Genomic DNA, 21,077 nt, shown 5'->3' with positions numbered 1-21,077 from the left:
AGCAAGGCCACATGTAGCTTTGTAAAATGCATAGGCATCTCACTCACTGTAGGAAAGTTAATTTTATGAGAATTTTATTTGAGAAACCAATCCTACAAACTTTATTAATGGGAGTGGTGTCTCCTCAGTCATAAGGGGTGTGTCTACACTAGGAACTAACTTTGAAGTTATGTACTACATTGAAGTAGCCAGCAGACGGTCTACACACATTTTGCCTTACTTCAAAGTTAACTCGAATAAATTTGATAAATAAGAAGTTAACGTCAAAGTAGGGAGCCCAACTTTGAAGTCCTTACTCCATTCCCGGGAATGGAGTAGTGCCCTATTTTGAAGTAGGGTGTGTGTAGATGCTCTGCTTCGAAGTTGCTTACTTCTAAGTTGTACTTCGAAGTAAGCAACTTCAAAGTTATTTTTGTAGTGTAGACACAGCCAAGGAGAAGTTGTAGATTGGGCCCCAGCTTTCCAGGATAAATTCGTGGCCACTAACATGAGAAAAGATGGGGCACATGTTCATTTTTAAAAAATAATCAAAATGTTTTCTTCCTCTCCATTGCTAGACCTTTAAGATTAGTAAAAGATCTTCCTGCTATCTTCTGTCTTTGCTTTTATAATCCCCCACCTAAGGATCCTGTCACAAGGCCTTCCATAAAAGATAATTTAGCTTTAAATCGGGGGTGCCTGTGGCCAGAGATGCACAGTGTTGGAAGTGTAACTGCAGTAGATGACAGCTAGGACCCAGGAGAAAGGCCATCAGATTTATTAGCCTTTATGACTGGCACCATAGTGCTGACTCCATATTTTCCTTCACTGAGCAGAAGTCTTCTCCTGAAGAGAGACTGCCTTCTAAATTTTCAGAGGTTGCATGTAGCCTTTGCATTTGGAAATCCTGTTCCTACCACCCCAGCCCCCAGCAAATCAGTCCTCTCGCTGTCTGAATTAGAGAGTAGGGACAGCATCTTAAAGTACTTTTACCATAAACTAATGAAAAAAAATCATGATGATATTGAAGCATCATGATCTGGGTTGTGTTATGTGTGGCTTTTTAAAGTTACGTTTAAAATTCGTAGCTTTTTCTAATCCTGACATAGACTAATTTTCTAGCTGTTTTATTCAGTACAATGCGTTTCTAAACCCATTTTAAGCAGCTATTTCTCCAATTTGAGCAATTCTCTCACAAGGTAATAGACAACACTCAAGCATATCTGGCTTCTAATGTTAGCAGGTTTGGGAAAAAAAAAAAGCTAAAAATTAAACCTAGTTGCTCAAATCATATACGACTATAAGTGCAAACTATTTGTACGTATCTATTACTTTCTTCCAAATCATAGTGTTACTTGTGAAAAAGACTACATTGCTATAGTTACAAATTTTAGTGCCTAAAACGGGTAATGGAGGTTCTGTTGGACGGTATCTTATGATACTAAACAATACTGATCTAAAACTTGGACAATCAATATTAATAAAAGATTAAGAATAGATATATTACTATACATATTGTACAACAGTTTCATTATGTAGGAGATTTTGCTGAGATTACCGTAAAATGAGCAAGTGAGTGAGAGTGCAGTTCAGTGTACCTAAAAAGCTAGATTTTCAAACTAATCCGGTAAATTATTTGTTTAAAAATGGAAAATCATATGTGCAGGTTGAACTTCTGGGACCTGAAGGGAGCCGACTAAGAGAATTTGCTGGACTCTGAGTGTTCAGTATTGTCTGGCACATTACCAACACTTTCCCTGCTTAGTGGATTCTTAGAAGATGTTTAGGGGTAAATAACAGCACAGAACACTGAGAACCAGGACTGGTAGCTAGAAACAAACTTTAGTGGAACACAGGAAACTTGGCCACTCTCATATGTGATCATCTGCTTAATTAAAATCATGCCTGATTGTGGATGTTGCTGGACGAGACAATGCTGGACTGGAGAGGTTCAAACTTTACTTGAATACTCAGAACTGGACACACCATGGTACTTTCAAATATGGTGAAAATTTGCACATATCACACCTCCATTATTTATGCTGCCCTACTCGAAAACAGAGCAGACTGAGTAGCAATCACACAGTTATTTGATAAAGAAATTTTGTATAGGTAAGCTTCCATTGCTTGTCAAACAATAGGAGTATTTTTCAGTTGTCAGATTAGGAGTGAGTGTGGGATTCATGGATATTCTTCCTGTTCTTTCCCTCTTTTACTGTGTGGTTTTATTCAAGTTGTATTTCCCTTCTCCACTTTTCCATCTGCAAAACGGGGATAATATCAGAAAGAGGTGTTTTAAATCTAAGTTACTGTAGATAAAGTGCTCTGAAATCCATACATTGTGTACATTGTTTACATTACGAAAATAAACTTCGGCTAGGGAAAATGAAATCTTAGTTACATATGACTGTATTTACTTTGAAGTATGCCTGGTGAAATTTAGTTTGGAAGAACTCCTCTCAAATATATTCACAAGGTGATAACACATAGGAGAAACTAGTGACTAAGAAAAACTGATGTAGTTCTTCCCTTGGGCTTTCATGACAAAACTATATAAAATGAATATTCAAGAAACACAATACTAATGAACTGTTCTTACCCTATGGAGAACGGCAGTAAACTCTATAGCTATGTCTACACTGGCCCCTTTCAAAAGGGGCATGCAAATAAAGTGGACAAAAATGCAAACGAGGTACTAATTTGCATAACGACAGCCACTCACCATTCTGAAATAGCTGCTTTTGAAATGCAAAACAGCTTTGTAGACTGGGGGCCTTTGAAAGGAAGCTGTGCTTTCAAAAGCACCTTTCTTCCTGAAAAAAATTAGGAAGAAGGGTGCTTTTGAAAGTGGGGCTTCCTTTAGAAGGAACCCCCTCTATAAGACTGTTTTCCGTTTCAAAAACAGCTTTCCTGGAATGGCCAGTGGCCATCATTATGCTAATGAGACACAGAATATGCAAATTAGTCTCATTTGCACTTTAATCTGCCTCATTTGCATGCCCTTTTCAAAAGGGAGGGGCCAGTGAAGATATAACGTATAACAGTGTGGTAGCAAACCATGAATGATTCTAATCCCAAAATTCTCACAGATATAATCTCTGGGGGCAACATGCTATGCTGACCATGCAAAATTCTCTCAAGGCATGGTTTGTATGTGGCCCACAAGTGTCCATGAGGTCATCATTTCACCTATAGAATCTTAATGAATGGAGACAGGTGGGCTGACAGAGTTGCTGGGCCTTGAACAAGGCAGGGAGGGGTGGTTCCATGCTCCCAGAAGTGGTGGGGTTGGGGATAGCCAGTCCTCAGAGCTGCATGGAACATGCTGCTGCACATTTCTACCTTCCCCTGCCCCCGCTGGCAGCCCTGGGAGCTGCCCAGAGCATGCTACATAGTGCCATGGCAATGATTTAAAGGTTCTTTGGCTTCAGAAGCCACTGCTTCTATAGACGCAGTAGCCGCTAGAGCCCCATACCCTTTTGAATTGCTGGGCCCTGAGGTAATTGCCCCCTGTATTTGCTCCCCTGTCTGAAGGCTGACTGGGTGTGATATACAAGGAAAGAAGAACCCATTTTGATTTTTGAAGCCCAAACTGAGGTGGTAGGACTAGCAATTAGAAAGGTTATCTTTTTATTTATAACCAGAGCAAATATGATATAAAGAGTATGGAGCCCAATGATGTACTTTTTACAGTCACTTCTGAGAGCAGAAATGCACTGTACAGTATCTGAAAACATAAACAACTTTGCTAAAGGGAAAGATCAACATTTTCAAAAACAGTACTTTGGAATTAGGCACATAAATACTTAAGTAGTCTGATTTTCAAAGAGCTGAACAGCTAGCCGCTCCCACAGTCAAGCCACTTATTTAGATGCTTAAGTATGGACTAAGGAGCTTAACTTTAGGCTTATTTTAAACAATCTTGGCCATAAAATGTGCATCCCTGGTTGACAAAGTGCATTAATCACTGCTACCAAAATCACGGTGTGTCTGTGTTAAGTTAGCTTGGCCTCAGTCACATTACATGTGACCTAGAGATCTTGTGAGGACATACATTTACCCTGTGTTCCCACATCCTATTGTAAGAAATCTTCACGGGTGCTTTACTGGTAGTTACAGAGAATTGCAGCAAAATTGCCTATTATTTTAAACTGCCAACTGTATCTTTGTTCTTTATTAAGACTACAAGCAGTGTGCAGTTATAAGGAGATAATGATGCCCCCAAAGCACTTGAGGTGCTTTGCAATCCAAAGGTTGTGATTGCTCCATGATTGCCATACTGCTTAATACTTCTTATTGCTTAATTATAGAACCATAATACTGTTCTTGAATAGTGTAATCTAAACAACATTCTACAGTGTTAATCATCTGCTCAATTACATATACACAATATAAGGCATCTTTACAGTGTGAAATGAATTAGGGAGTTGTGGAAAGGTGAAAGAAGGACAGTCTAGTGGTTAGGCCACCAATCTTGGTGTTCAATTCTCTGCTCTACTGTAGTTTGGCTATTTGGTGGTGGGCCACTGAGTCAGACTGTCTGTTCAGTTCTCATATGTACAGTGGGGATAATATCACTGCCCAGCTCATTAGGGTATTGTGAAGATCAATGTGTTAAAGCTTGTGATGCTCTCAGTTACTGTAGTGTTGGGCCCAGCATCTAAAAGAGATAGCACATCTTTCTTTAACTCTGGTGGAGCTCATCCTCTTGCCTAGATGTTGTTAAACCATCCTTACTAGGTACTGCATTTATTTAGGGCTCATAAAGCTTTTCTGACCTCTGGTGGCACTTCCTGCTGGTCGTTCTAGGGGTTGGTTCTACCCAGAGACTGTGCCCTCCTCCAGTGGCCTCTCTCCCTCCAGAAATGGCAGCCTCCTTTTCATGACTGAGCCCTGTGGCTAGATCACCATGGCCATGTCTACATGAGCGGCTTTTCCGGGAAAAAGTGGGCTTTTGGTGGAAAAACCTGTGTAGTGTCTACATGCAAAATATACTTTGTCAAATCTGTTGACAAAACCCAGTACATCTGCTGGCACTATTATACCTCTCCCCGTTCAGGTATAACAACACTCAACAGTGTTCTGTCAATAAAATAGCTGTGAAGATGCTCTGGGGCCTTTTTTTGTCAGCAGAGACAGGGCTTCAGGTTTACCAGGAAGCCCTGTTAGCAGAGCTACTGGTCAGATGCTCTGTCAAGAGAGGGCTGGGCAGTCTGGCTGCTCTCCGTTGACAGAGCAGATTGTCTTTTGATCTGTTTTTGTTCATAAGTGCGATCTGTTGACAGTTTTGCTGGGAAATCCCTTCCAACAGTGATTTCTGTCGACAGAGGCTTCTTGTATAGACGTGGCCTTTGTGTGTACAGTAAACCCTCAAATGCATGACTTTGAGATATGCTTAACTCACATTAACGCAAGTTAAGCACAACTCAGAATCTCACTCCCCATTCCTGCACCCAGCTCTGGCTCTGTCTACCACCCCTCACACGCAACTGCAGCTCAACCCACCCCCCATGTGGCTCCGGTTCCATCCTCCCGCCATGGTTCAACCCTTCGGCCCAGTTCAACCCCTGTGAAGCCCAGCTCACCACCTGAGCAGGGCTCCGGCTCACCACCCCTGCGTGTGGCTCTGGCACAAGTCTTCCCCCCTACTCACTGTTCTGGGTCAGCTTCACCCCCTGCCCTACCAGAAGCCCTAATCCACCCCAGGCTTATCCACCCTCCCCCTCTCCCACAGCCCCAACCCACCCCAGTCTTAACCCTCCCCAACTGTCCAACCCCAGGTCTTCTCTTTCAAAAGGAGCTCCAGGTGCTCCTGCTGCTTCCCTGGCTGTAGAATGTACTTTCTGCCAGGGAAGAAGGCCGCCCCTGACTTACGTCAAATTTGAGTTACGCAAGGGTGCATGGGAATGCAACCCTCACATAAATCGAGGGTGTACTACTGTATACCACTTCCAGAGTCCCAAAATCTTCCTGTAATCTTCCTTTGCCTGTTCCCAACTTCCTGACTTTATAGGCTCTGCCTGTTCCAGCTCAGCTGAACCTGCTATCAGTTCCCTGCTCCTTGGCTTCTCTTCCAGACACAGTCCGTGGAATTAGTAGTCCTGCTTGGTCTTCTGAACGCGTTCTAGTCTGTTATAGGGCAGACTTCCCGTCACACTCCTCTTCCACCCCCTCTCCTCCAAATAAATAATTAAATCCTGCAGGAGGAGATCTGTAAAGGGCTGTCTTTCTTGTAACCACAGCACTGCAAATTATTCAGTCCTAATAAGAGACCTTCAAACCCTTTTGCCTAGATTTGTTTTTAAATGTAAGTTTCTAAATTGACACTGAGGGAACTAAATACATGACCTGATTTAGCGGCTCCCAGTGTAGCCAATGGGATTTTCAGAAGCTCTGCGTGTTTTGTAGGATAGGACAGTCAGCCCCATAGTTTCTGGTTCTGTATACTTAGGGGTTTACTGAATGCATGGCCGTGAAAAATCCATCACAGACCTTCAGATCTGATCTCTCCCATGAAATCTGATCATTTGTGTACTTTACTCTATACAATGCAGGTTTCACAGAGGAGGCCAGTGTTTCTCAAACCAGGGGTTGTGACCCAAATGAGTCATGGGGGTTTCAAGGTTATTGTAGGGAGCTTGTGGTGTTGCCACTCCTACTTCTGTGCTCATCACAGTGGGTGGTCAGAGAGTGGCAGCTGCTGGCTAGGTGGTCAGCTCTGAAGACAGCGCTGCACCAGCAGCAGAGTGGAAAATAAGGGTGGCAAGACTTTACCATGCTTTACTTTCGTGCTGCTGTTGGCAGTGGCACCCACTGCCTTCTCAACTTGGCTCCCTGCCAGCAGCCCCCACTCTCAGCCACCCAGTTCTGAAGGCAACACCACCATCAGCAGTAGTGCAGAAGTAAGGGTGGCAATACCTCGACCCTTCTACACTAATTTTGCAATCCACCTCTACCCCTGACCCCACACACACTCCTCTTTTAGTCCAGGACCCCTGCGGTTACAACACCATGAAATTTCAGATTTCAATGTGTGAAATCATGAAACTGACCATTTCTAAAATCCTATGACTGTGAATTAACCAAAATGGACCATGAGTTTGGCAGGGCCGTATGTATAGTATAGAATGCAGGCATACTACTGAGTATACACAAACCCCCATTGAAGTCAATGGCTGAAATTTTCAAAGGCAGCTGAGGACTTTGGGCACCCAAATCCCACTGAAGCGGAATGGGAGTTGGATGCTGAACTCCCTTCAAACACCACTGAAAAACTTGAACAAAATGGTTCAGCACTGGCACAGCCTTCCACCTGTGCTCTTCATGTTCTGGGATCAGGGCCTGTAAAGGGACCTAAGACCCAGCTCCTCACAGATAGTTAGGTGCCTGAGTTTTTATTAAAAGACATTGGAGGATCTGGACGTAGAAGCCTGTTTAGAAATGTATTTGAACCCTTGTTTTTGTGTATGTGCATTTATAAAAGGACTGTTGGATGATGGTTTTAAAATCAAAATGTTCTGAATCTCAAGATAAAACTCTCACTGAACTTTGTCAATAGCACGTTTTTGTTTTGTTCTTTACAAATATAGAAAAGAGGGAGGGAAACTCCAATTACAAGCTTAGATGAATTCCACAGAAAGACATGCTCCTTAAAGCAGTGGTTGATTTTAAATCCCCTTTTCCTTAAGTGAAATATAAAATGTTAATTATACCTTACACTGTAATGCTCTCTGGTAGCATACATCTTCTGTGTTCCACAAGATGCTTTATGGGATCCTGCTAGCAAGTGCTCTTCTTATAAATAGAATTTGTTCATGAAATAAAAATGTATTGTTTTCATTGTTAGAAGATGATTCCAAATTGGCTGTATGTTTGTCTAATAATCACATTCAAAAGCTGACTATTCTGGCAATAAATAGCCTTAAGATCTTATTTTAATAAATAAATACACTACTTTTGTATTAATACTAGTTTTTAATCTCTTCTTGTTTCTATGAAGTCAATGAAATTTTCAAAATTGAATAATAATTTGATCCGTTAATCTTTTGAAGCTAGTAATTTTATTTTCTCCTCTATGCACTCTCTGAGGCTCGCAAATGAATAGAGCTTCATTACTGGAGTCCGCATTTAATAACCATTATCCATTATCTTGTAATTAAGACTCCCTGTAACGAATCATGAGGACAATGCAAAAATACATAGTACATTTCTTTAATGAACTGGAAAATGTTCATCTTGTTCTATTTAGTAATGAGTTGCTGAATAGTCGTTAAATCCACTGGAGAATGGAGCTAGATGGATTTTGAATTCTATCTTGAGTTTGTGGTTAATCTATTAGAATTAAAATTTCATCTTCTATTTTTATCAACAGCTGATTAGAAGTCATTCTGTTTGACCAAATTGATTAGACGACCATATACAAGGGCAGCTGTTGTGTAATGAAAGTTTTTAATGAAACTGTACCATAGAGACTTGCAATTATAAGACTTCTAAAAGCTTTGACTTACCTTGTACTGGAGGGGTGATGGTGGAAGTATTGTAAGGAAGGACTTAAGTTCTTTAGTTATAAAGAAAACTGAAAAATATAATTTAATAGTGTTAATGTTTCATTTCCATTGTTTAAAAATGCTGTGACCATCAAGTATTTACAGTGGGCTCAGACCTGTTCCTTTTTAATCAGCAGAAAAACTCTGATTTCAGTGAGAGAGAACAGAACTCGTTTAGTGTTTGGGTGACCCTAATTTTTTGTTTACAGTGCTGTTACAGTGATGTCGGTCTCAGGATACTAGAGAAAAAAGATGGATCAGGTAAAATTTTTTTATCAGACCAACTCCTGTTGTTTGAAAAAAGAAACAGAAGTTGCTCCAGTAAAAGAGTACCTGATCGTCCTAATTTTTTTTTTTCAAAGTTTAGTCAATTATTAATTGTCTCTTACTTTAAATTGTACCCTGGTGGTTGTAAGAAGAGGTTCTGTGTTGTCTTCCTCTGATTAATATCAGGTGATATAGCTTAAACAACAGTTGGCCTCTTCAATGCGTGGATGGGAAACTTACAAGGAAACCATTGTAGCTGTGGGATGTGGCGTTAATGATTCCAGAGACGGGTTTCCTTTGCTCCGCTCTCATAATGAAACTGCTACAGCTTTCTGCTAGAAGGCACTGTGCTGCCGGAGATGCCCTCATTCAGATGAGATATAAACAGACCGTGAACTAAATTTAACATCAAGGTGTAAGCAGATACAGCTGCTGTTGGTTTAAATAGTAACTGCACTGTCTTACCCTATGGTTAGGGCTCTACCAATTTCACGACTGTGAAAAACACATCATGGACTGTGAAATAAACCCTTCCCCATGAAATCTGATGTCTCCTTGTTCCTAGGAGCCTCCATCAAAGGAGGTTTTCTAGCTCTGACTGGGCAAGGGAAAGACAAGACTTGTCCCTCCCCTGCAAACTGCTCTGGGGCTGGGAGTGGGAAGAGCATACTAGATCCATCTCAGTGTGCCTTCCCCTGCTGCAGGATGCTGTCTGGGACTGGGCAAGAACTTGAGGTTCCCACAGCTGACTGTGGGGTAGGGAGTGCAGTACTTTGGTAGCTGTGCAAACAATAAGTATTGTCCTTCCTAAGCCAATCAGGACTGATAGTGAGCAGTACAGGGGAGATCAGATCCACCTCTACCTCTTGGAAAATCCTGTGGTTGCAGGACACTCTGTGGCTGCTGCCTTCAGCTTCCATCTCTGAAGGCAGCACAAAAGAGAGGTTGACAATGTGGCTATGAAATTGGCCATAATGGACAGCGGATTTGGTGGGTACATAACTGAAGGTATAATCATTCCCACCGTGTAGTTATCAAAGGTTCACAATCATGCTGGAAGGCCATGATGATTAGGGTTCTGAATCCAGTTTGGTTCAGTATTTTCGTCAATGATTTAAATAAGGCCATAAGAAGTACAGTTATAAAATAGTCCATAATTTATAAACTTTGTGGGTGATATTAAGCTGGGAGGGATTGCAAGTACTTTGGAGGAAAAATGAAAATTCAAAATCATAGGGACAAACTGGAGCATTGATCTCAGGTAAATACTATGAAATTCAGTAAGGACAAATGCAAAGTCCTCCAGTTTGAAAGGGACAGTCATTTCCACACGTACAAAATGGGCATAAGTGCCTACGAGGGAATACCACAGAAAGCATCTGGGAGTCATAGTGAACCACAAGTTAAACATAAGTCTACAGTGTGACCAAAAAAAGGAGGAGGTTGTAAGAAATAAACCAGAAGTAATTCTTTTGCTCTACTCCATGCTGATTAGGCCTCAACTGGAGTATTTGATCCAATTCTGGGTGTCACATTTCAGAAGAGATATGGACAAAATGGAAAAAGTACAAGGAAGACCAACAAAAATGATTAAAGGTCTAGAAACATGACCTATATAGGAATATTGAAAGAACTGGCTATTTTAATTTAGAAAAGACAGAGGGGACATAAGTTTCCATGTACCTAAAAAGCTGTTATAAGGAGGAGAGTGAAAAATTATTCTCTTATCTCTGATGATAAGACAAGAATCAATGGGCTTGAATTGCAGCAAGGAAGGTTTAGGCTGGACATTAGGAAAATCTTCCTATCAGGACGGTTAACCACTGGAATAAATAGCCAAAGAAGGTTGTGGGATCTTCATCATTGGAGATTTTTAAGTGTGGGTGAGACAGACAGGAATGGTCTAGATTGTGCTTGGACTTGCCATGAATGCAGGGGACTGAACTTGATGACCTCTAGAAATCCCTTCCAGTCCGATGATCCTATGATTCTGGGAGCTCAGGACACAAAGTGAAGAATAACACTGTAGTCAAATGATGATGCACAGTGAAATAAGCCAGGAACCAGGACTAAAGGTTTGCTTCTTTGGAATGTTTCTCTAATGCCTACATACATTACTGCCCATGCATTTAATCATAACATCAGCTGATTGGCACATGAGTGAGGGTCGATTTTGTTCTGAAGGATAGAGACAGGAACCAAGAGCAGAATGCCAAGGTTTCATCCCCTTGGCTCCTGAATTGCTCTGAAACTTTGAAGAGGACTCAAACTTATTGTGGCTGACTTTTGTCATCTGTAAAATAGGGATAATGCCTACCTTACAGGAATTATGTAAAATTTAACAATGATTGTAAAGCATAATGAGATCCTTCAATGAGAGGAGCTATATATGTGCAAAGAATTACTGTTATTATATAAAACTACCATGGAGTTTTTTCTGTTTATTTTAAGGCTCTGATTTTATTAAGACATCTACAGGAAAAGAAGCAGTTAATGCCACGCTTCCAGTAGGCATAGTCATGGTGCGAGCCATTAGAGATTTCTACTGGAAAACTGGCAACAAGGTAACTTTTACCATTGGAATCTTTTGTGTAAATGAAAATGATACAATTTCAATGAGAAGATGAGATAAAATCTGAATATTTTCAAAATACAGAACATATGATTGTTTATTTATTTATATATATGAATATAAAGGTTTCATGAAGGTCAAGCTGCAGTGCAACTTTCCTTATAGATCCCTCTCTCAGTTTGCTTATAAAAATGCTCCTCATTGGCTGAAAGTTCCCATTTTATATCTCAGTTAGAGGATTTTTGCCTCTGAGAAATATGTGCAATATCCATTCAGTCTCCATTGCATATATACTATTTTGGTGTACCAGTTAGGTGGTTTAAATCTGAATTTTAATATACACTGGAACAGATCTCTAGCTGATGGAAATTGGCCTAGACCCATGAAGTTTATGGAGCAGCACAGATTTAGATCAGTTGAGAATTGACCCGATACATGCAATACTTATAAGTAAAATGTTGTACCTTCTGACTTTATTATTTTATACTCACTTCCAAAGTAGAAATTCTACTGCTTTCTTCTTTGGGCTTCCCACCAGCCATGAAACGAAGAGTAACAAGAAGTCTTGTGGCACCTTATAGACTAACAGATATTTTGAAGCATAAGCTTTGGTGTGCAAAGACCCACTTCATCAGATGCATGAGTTGGGGGGGGTAGTTTCAGAGGGTTATTTAAAGAATGGGGTCCCAGTAAAAGGGAGGGCCAGAGTTGACAAGGTCTGTTCAGCAAGGTGGAGATGGCCCATTATCAATAGTACGTATCAAAAGAGTCAAAAACAAGTCAGATCAGACAGGGGGATATGAGCCATTGTCAGAGTCTAATGGGGAGCTATTAACACCCAGGGCGGAGAAGCTGTTTTTGTAAGTTGCGAGCCACTCCCAGTCCCTGTTTAATCCAGTTTTTAATCTGTTTTGGTAGTCAATTGCTGCCCTCCCTGGTTCCTGCCCACCTCCTATTTCTCTCCTCTCCAGGTCCCTGCTGTGTGACCCTTTGGACCGGTTGCATGGCTATTCATAGTTAGCTGCCCAGCTGAGAGGGAACTAGAGCCACACTTCAGGTTGATGAGAGCCACCACTGGCTCATGGGTCTTGCAGTGGGGAACACCCAGTTAGAATAACCTCAGAACTGATCTTACTTATGCTTTGTCTCCTCCCATGGGCCCTGGAAAGCAGACAATTGCTATAGAACAGTAATCCCTTGACATCCCTTCTCCACCATTGGCTCTCTTCTCTCCTCCCTTTGTCAGCTGGGAAGGCCTTTCGCACAGACAGTAGTCCCGAGAATCTGACCCAATGTACCAACAATTCTGGTGTTGGCTAGAGTAGGATTTTAAAAATACGATGTTGAGACATGGTACCTGGTAACACCACACCTTTTGTCCTACTCTAAATTAGGCCTATGTAACTCCATTGACTATTTCCCTGTATCCTAGGAATAAGGGGATTTTGAAGTTGGTGGGGTCCTTTCGAAAAGGACTGCCATCTGGACAAGCTGCGTGGCAGCAAACTGTGGCAATTTCGAAGTGCCATGGCCTCCCACATGCTAATGAGGTGCTGAATATGTATTTCAGCGCTTCATTAGTAATCCTTCGAAATGGCCATTTCCATGGCCATTTCAAGGTTTTGGGCTATTGTAGACAGCCATGGAGTGTCCTGAAATAGCTCTGCTGGGCAGACAAGGGGCTCCTGCAGCCATGAGGCTAGAGTAACACCTCTTATAGCCTATGAAGGAGGGCATTCTTGCCAACTTAAGCCCTAGTGGCTGTCCTCAGTACTGATTCCGGATTCTGAGCTTTGTGCCAGAAGTCAGGTTTTACCCATTCTTGCTGAATTACTATACAGTTTTTACATTTAATTAATATAACTATTTAATTTCCCTTTCATTTTAACAGAATTCATTCACCATTTATTATGTGCTAATAGACTGTGTGTGTGTGTGTGTGTGTGTGAGAGAGAGAGAGAGAGAGAGAGAGAGAGAGAGAATTAGATGTAAACTGACTTTATATCCTTCTATTAACTGAAGACAATTTTATCAGTGACAAGAGATTTCTAAATGGTTTCTTTAACAAACTAATTCTGCTGCTGTACAGAAGCTTTCTAGCAAGGCCTGAGCTGGCAAAAACAGGTTAATACAGAAATTAAACTTTTTTCAAGGAAAGGAACACGTTGCAGAGTAACATTTATTGAATGATAAGCTGTGGTAGTGATATGAAAAGTGTGTAGTATAATGGGAAATAATCTTTTCCTGTCATTATTGAAGGACACACATAAATTGGTTTTTCTATTGGGAAACCCCCAATCCAGAAAAACATATTACTTTTAATAATATAAGGTGAAGAGAAAATTCTTGAGGAGATGAACTTATTAAACAAAATAATGAAATGCTGTGAAACAGCAGGGAAAAGACAGCTAGACTTTATAAAGCCCTTGAATTAAATATATTTTTTCCTTTACATTTTTATGGCAGTCAGATGTGCTTTTTGGAAAATGGGAAACAGAGGCAAAGAGAGGACAGTCTTTGCAAAAACAACTTTTTTAGAATATTAATGTTTAACAGGAAAAATTTGCAAGTGTTATTTTTAATTATTCTCTCCTCACCCTTTAAAAACATCCCGAAAGTTTGTGTGTTTTAGCCACAGATTCTCTCAAAGGGCTTTGATACTGATAGGAAAAATCTAATGAAATTTTCATTAGTTTTTCCCTTTGTGAAAGAAAGCGGACACCATTTTTACTTTACTTTGTTTCTATGCATTACATTTTTTTTCCAAGTTGCTGTGATTTGAATTATTTTTTGGAAAACTAGAGCTATTACTTTCTCTCTCTCTCTCTCTCTCTCTCTCTCTCTCTTTCTCTGCATTTCAGATTCAGTAGCTTTTCCTGTTTTTATCTTTTGAAAATGGTGTTATTAAAATGCTTCACTGTAAGAGAAACTTACTACTTCTACAAGTTTGTTTTGCCTCTTTACCAAATATGTAGCTCAATGATTTCTTTCAAATTCCAATACGTTTTCTGAATAATCTCACTACATCTTGTAGACAATGGGATTCATGCTGTCCAGGCTATAATTGCTTCAGATATTTAGCAGAATGATAATTCTCTTGGGGGTGAGGGTGACAGCAGAAAGCAGAACAAAAGAAAAAAAGCAGAACAGGGAAGATCTCAGGACTCTTTCTGAGGTGGGGGGAATTGTGAAAGCACCACTGTATACTACACTGCAGACTGTTCACATTGTTCCTGTATTACATCAGAAACCAGCACACCTACTTCTAATTCTCCTTTGCTTTCCAAACTTCAGTGCATATGTGTAGACCACTGCTGACGTCAGGACATTAGACTTACTGGATAAATTGTCCATTCTAGCTTAGAAACTGGTAGGCTCTTAAGGATTGTGATGTGGATGGCTTCCGCAGTCCTACAAGTGCACAGATAGACAGCTGACGAGGAGAATGTGTTCTAACTTCAGGTCTATCCTGTTCATTTACTGCAAGGCTTACAGTTCAGTTCTTATAAAAAACACACTCTGTGGCTGTTCTCTGGCACGACAGTATTTTCCAAGTTAACAAACAAATCTTCATACATGTAGCAGGGACAGACCAACTGGTTCATTCATTTAGAAAGATTTATTATATATAGGCAATTAACTTACTGTTTATATATGTTAATTTTAGTGTATTAAATATAATTTAAAATACAGACTGAGAGCATATAATTATCAGGCAGGCACTTCCAGTAAAATGTAGAACACTGAGTGGTTGACAGGTAACTCCCATTGCATCCAGACCTTTTCACTTCCACATCTTTGAGGATGTGTGTGTGTGTGTATGTGTGTGTTTATTAGTCACTGTTTTGCCCTAAATGTGTGCGTGTGTGCCTGTGCAAAGGAATAGGAATCATCCTTTCTATCCCTATGTCAGCTACCGAGAACTTAAGAACAAGCATGGAGGATTTGGGAACATTACCTGCATCTCCTTTTTTCTCCAGAGCATGGACAAAGGGAGACAGGGAATGGACAGATTTGCCACTACACCACTCTCTCATTGGGGTTGCAGATGTCAGATGGAAGCAGGGAGGGAACTGTACTTTCAAAGGGGTGTCTGAGGCACAGAACCTTCCAGGACTACTCCTGAATTGGTATAAAATGTTGCTTGCTCAGGGCTTTGCCTAAAGTTAGAACCTACCCCATAACAGAGTGTTGTGTGCACATTGTGGATATATCTTAGCTGGGGAGCTGCAGATTTTCATTTCTCCTCAAACGAAGACAAATCACTGAAAAGAAATAGTATTTGATGTGTATTACACTCTTTTTAAGGTTGGATTTAAACCTGCTGGAGGCATTCGTAGTGCAAAGGATGCTCTTATCTGGCTTATATTGATGAAGGAGGAACTAGAAGATGAGTGGCTGAAGCCAGACCTCTTTCGCCTAGGTGCCAGCGCGTTGCTGTCGGATATTGAGAGACAGGTTAGTTCTGAGATAGCAGGGGACTTGATTTCATACCCAGGAAGCTTCTCTTACATTGATAGCTCAGAGGTTAGAGCACTGGCCTTGTAAACCCAGGGTTGTGAGCTTAGTCCTTGAGGGGGCCTTCTAAGGATCTGGGTCGGGGGGGGGTTAGATTTAAAAAACAATGTCAGGGATGGTGCTTGGTCCTGCTGTGAGTGCAGGGAACTGGACTCGATGACCTCTCAGGGTCCCTTCCAGCTCTGTGAGATGTGTATATCTCCATGTTTCAACATTTCTATTAGCAATTTCCAGCCTGGTTCAGAGAAAACATTTTCATAGAAAAGGTTTGCATGTTGCTTTCAAGAAATACAAATCCACCATTTCATGGGAACTTATGGAAACATAGACCCTAGAACTGGAAGGGACCTCAAGAAGTCATCAAGTCCAGTCCCCTGCTCTTACGCCACAACCAAGCATCATCTGTATCATCCCTGTTAGATAGTTATCCAGCCCATTCTTAAATATCTTAAATGATGGCTATTCTGCAACCACCCTAGGCAATTTATTCCAGTGCTTAACCACTCTGACAGGAAGTTTTTCCTAATGTCCAGCCTAAATCTCCCTTGCTAAAATTTAAGTCCACTGCTTCTTGTCCTGTCATCAGAGGCTAAGGAGAATAATTTTTCTCTCTCCTTGTAACACCCTTTTAGGTACTTGAAAGCTGCTATCATGTACCCTCTCAGCCTTCTCTTTTCCAAACTAAACCAACACTGTTCTTTTAAATGTCTTTCATAGGTCATATTTTCTCGACCATTAATCATTTTAGTAGCTCCTCTCTGGACCCTCTCCAGTTTCTCCACATTTTTCCTAATATGTAGTACCCAGAATTGGACGCAGTACTCCAACTGAGACCTAATCAACGCAGAGTAGAGCGGGAGATTTACTTATACAGTTGGTCCCTGACTTACGAACACATCTACTTTTGACCATTTGTACTTACGACCAACCTCCAGCTCACCCCCCATACTCACCCCAGCTCACCTCCCCCAGCAACAGGCTCCAGCTGCATGCCTGGGGCTCCCCTCCAACCCCCATGGACCCAGGCCTCGACCTCCCTTACCTGGCCCCAACCCCTGCAGACTCAGACCCAATCCCTGTGTGGCCCCAGATCAGCACGCGCAGGGCTCCAACCTGCCCCCGGCTCAAGCACCCCGCCACGGTGCACCCCCGTTCAGTCCCTCCCCCGCCTGGCTCAACCCGCCATGCATGTGGCTCTGACTTCAACCCATGCCTGAGGCTCCAGCTCCCTCCACTCAATCGACCCACCCCAGTGCATCCCCTATTCAATCCCCCTGCCCAGCTCAACCCCTCCCTCCTACTGCCCCAACTCAAAACCTCCCCAGACTTGGGGCTCCAGCTGACGGCCGACGGCGGCATGTGCAGGTGTTCTGTCCCCTGCTGTCAACTCAACCCACCCCCTACCTGGTTCACCCCCATTCAATCCCCACCTCCACCCGGCTCAACCGCGCCCCCGTCCCCAGCTGACGCTCCTGGCATGTGCTCGGCTGTCAGCCACCAGCATGTGGGGCTCCGGCTGTCAGCCACTGCAGGAGCATGAGGCTCTGACTCCCCCAGCTAGCCCCCCTCACCCTAGTCAACTCCCGCAATCCCCCACCTCCTTAGCTCACACACTGCCCGGCACACGGGTCTCCGGCTTCAACCTGTGCCTGGGGCTCCTGCTCCAACTCCCCTATCCACCATCCCCAGCTCCAACCCCCTGACCAGGCTCAAACCCCGCCCAAACCCCCTGCTGCCCAGGTCCAACCCACTGCAAACCCTAGCTGAACTGCACCCTTCCACCAACCCTGCCGCCCTAACCCGCTCCAGGCTTAACCCCCGTCCCGTCCCGGGCCCCAGCCGAAGCCCTCCCTGACTTATGCAGAATTCAAGGTATGTGAGGGTTGCGTGGAGTTACAGTATAAGGGTATTTTTGACTTACGACCAAATTGAGTTACGACCAGGTGTTTGGAACATAACCTGTTCGTAAGTCGGGGACTATCTGTAATTACTTAAGTATTACAATTTTGCTTCAATGCTGGATTTCTGGTTGCTCAGGCAGTCATATCAGCTTCCATGATCCAGTCAGTCTGTATTGCCTCTCTAGAGCCGTGTCTACACGTGCACGCTACTTCGAAGTAGCGGCACTAACTTCGAAATAGCGCCCGTCACGGCTACACGTGTTGGGCGCTATTTCGATGTTAACATCGACGTTAAGCGGCGAGACGTCGAAACCGCTAACCCCATGAGGGGATAGGAATAGCGCCCTACTTCGACGTTCAAAGTCGAAGTAGGGACCGTGTAGTTGTTGCGCATCCTACAACATCAAAATTGCGGGGTCCTCCATGGCGGCCATCAGCTGAGGGGTTGAGAGACGCTCTCTCTCCAGCCCCTGCGGGGCTCTGTGGTCACCGTGTGCAGCAGCCCTTAGCCCAGGGCTTCTGGCTGCTGCTGCTGCAGCTGGGGATCCATGCTGCATGCACAGGGTCTGCAACCAGTTGTCGGCTCTGTGGATCTTGTGTTGTTTAGTGCAACTGTGTCTGGGAGGGGCCCTTTAAGGGAGCGGCTTGCTGTTGAGTCCGCCCTGTGACCTTGTCTGCAGCTGTGCCTGGCACCCTTATTTCAATGTGTGCTACTGTGGCGTGTAGACGTTCCCTCACAGCGCCTATTTCGATGTGGTGCTGCGCAACGTAGATGTTGAACGTCGACGTTGCCAGCCCTGGAGGACGTGTAGACGTTATTCATCGAAATAGCCTATTTCGATGTCACTACATCAAAATAAGCTATTTCGATGTAGCGTTCATGTGTAGACGTAGCCTAGGTGGCTACCTGGGTCAACCTCACAGTACTGAGCAAAGAATCTGCTCTGCTGGCTTCCAGCCACTGCTGCCACTGATCTCCTCTATGAGCTATAGCTACGCCAGCTTAGCTTGTTATCCTTCGGGAAAGAAGAATGTGTTAGGAAAGAGAGGGATGTGGCTGGATATTGGTAATTCCTTGCGGAAAAGTATTACTTGCCTGCCATGCCTGCAGACTGCTTGCCTTTCATGATGACAGTGTCGGAGTCAACCCTCTGCTGTAGTAGCAGCATACAGTAGCAGATTTTGCCTCCTGCTTCTGAACAGCCTTAGGAGAAAGTGTTACATCTATTCTAGGGTATTCATCTGTTTTTAGTGCCCATCAACTTTACAATCTCTAAAACAACCAGGTGCATATGTTAGGTAGGAGAGAGATACAGATAAAAGGTAGGCTTTATGCTCAGTACAGGTCTGATCTCAAACCCATCGTAGTCAAGAGAAATTTTTCTATACACACATAAGACTCATTTTGAAAATACTAACAAATAAATGCACATCAGCTACACTCAGTTGCCCCTGAACATGTCATTAATTTGTGGGCTAATGATACCTTTCTAATTGTTTATTATACCTTTATAAATTCTCTTTTCCTTGCAGATTTACCATCACGTGACTGGCAGATATGCAGCTTACCACGACTTGCCAATGGCTTAGCCACATGAGTAATTCAGGATGACTCACAACACAATTTTAAAAAGTAATGCCCTAAAGTCTTTCCTGCAGCTGAGTCCATAAGTGTATATAAAAGGATAAAAGAATCAATTTTTTGTCTCCATTTTTTTTGTTGTACACTCATCCCTCGCTCTACGACCACAATTGGTTCCCAACTTTGTGCTCGTAGGCAAAAAGTCATAAAATTAGAATACATGTAAAAGTCTCTGATTGGTTCCTAGTGGTGGGTGAAGGAGTGGCAGCAGGTGGCGCTGCTTTTGGAAGGTAAGTGAACCTTGGGTTGGTGGGAGGAGTTAAAAAGGCTGAGAGCAGTTTAGGGCCATGAGAAAGAGAGTGGGAAGGTTAAAACCTAGTGGCCAGTTGGGTCTGTGGGGTGGGGTAGGGTGGGGGTTCAGGCTGCTGAAGGTTGGGTGTGTGGTCTGGTGGGGAGAGGGGAGGTGTCAGGCTGCAGCGGGTTAGGGCTAATGGGCTGGCGGAGAGGGGAGGCGAGGGTCAGGCTGCTGTGGAGCCAGTCTGTGGGACCAGTGGGGGGTTAAGACTGCCGCAGGTTGGGGCTCTGGGGCTCGCACAGGGGTCAGACTTCCGCAAGGACCGGTCTGCGGGGCCAGTGGCTGGGGAAGGGGTCAGGCTGCAGCGGGGCCAGCGGAGGCAGGAGGTCAGGCTGCTGCAGGGCTGGTGGGGGGTGGGGTTTAGGCTCCCGTGGGGCTGGAAGAGGGCGGGGGTCAGGCTGCTGTGGGGCCAGCGGGGGTGGGGGGCCGGCGGCCGCGATGCCAGCGGGGGACAGGGGTCAGGCTGCCAGGGATAGGCACTGCGGGGCCCGCAGGGGATCAGGCTGCCATGGGGCCAGCAGGGAGGGAGGGAGGGGGACAGACTGCTGCCGGCCGGAGGAGGGGGGGGGTGTCAGGCTGCCATGGGTACGGGCTGCGGGGCCGGCGGGGGAGGGGTCAGACTAGGGCAGATTGGAGCTGGGGGGAGGGTATTAGCCTCATGTTAGCCGGGGGGAATCACTCGTAGAGGGAACTAAGGGTAAATGTGTCCCTCGTTTAAGCGAGTACTCCTAAGTGAAGTACTTGTTTAACAAGGGATGAGTGTATTTAAAAACATGTTAAATTCCAGTTGGTGGTGCTTGAGTCAAAAATGGAGATTTGGAGAGGTGGAAAGCAAATCTGAAATAGTAAAGATTTTCAATGCTAATATCATAAGGTCTTCCTCAGACCAGCCTCAGAAAAACATGAGTGTCTTCTATAACATTGTAATAATATGAAAAAGTAGTTGCCTAATATTACTTTCCAGTAGTCAAATATGAAGTATTTGTGGAATGCTACAGATCTCTAATTACTTTTAAGAGCTACAGATTTTGCAGTATTTTCCATGTCAATAAATCAGCAGCTTTTGCCATAGATATGTTGCTTCTATTCATGGTTACTTTAATTACATTTCCGACACTGTAATATGAGGCAATGAAACTTGACTGTTTTTTAAATAAAATGGCTTTGTAGCGAAAACAAATTTTTTTGACACTTGAATAGGTAGAGTTAGGCATCTACATTGCTGATTTTCAGAACAGCTTCCCTCTCTTGCTCTAGTGGAGTACCTGAGCTGACATCCAAGTGATCAGTGGTCAGTTTAGTGGATCTTCTCTAGACTTTCTGTCAATCCCTGGTGGATGATGTGCTGCAGCATCAG

At 43.3% G+C, this 21,077-nt stretch overlaps 1 protein-coding gene across 2 annotated transcripts in view; it reads left to right on the top strand.

The window, feature by feature from the left end:
- DERA (deoxyribose-phosphate aldolase) overlaps positions 1 to 19,477 on the top strand; it is a 97,988-nt gene extending 78,511 nt beyond the window's left edge. For both annotated transcript variants that reach the window (XM_074983742.1, XM_074983743.1), the window contains exons 7-9: positions 11,244 to 11,356; positions 15,673 to 15,822; positions 19,317 to 19,477. In XM_074983742.1, the coding sequence (XP_074839843.1) occupies positions 11,244 to 11,356; positions 15,673 to 15,822; positions 19,317 to 19,373 (320 nt within the window). In that variant the 3' untranslated portion in view covers positions 19,374 to 19,477. The remainder of the gene's footprint in view (positions 1 to 11,243; positions 11,357 to 15,672; positions 15,823 to 19,316) is intronic.
- Positions 19,478 to 21,077: the final 1,600 nt, after the last annotated feature.

Source organism: Carettochelys insculpta, chromosome 1, assembly GCF_033958435.1.
Source record: "Carettochelys insculpta isolate YL-2023 chromosome 1, ASM3395843v1, whole genome shotgun sequence".
NCBI lineage: Eukaryota > Metazoa > Chordata > Testudines > Carettochelyidae > Carettochelys > Carettochelys insculpta.
Note: the sequence above shows the minus strand (reverse complement) of the source record. Positions and strands in the feature narration are given on the sequence as shown.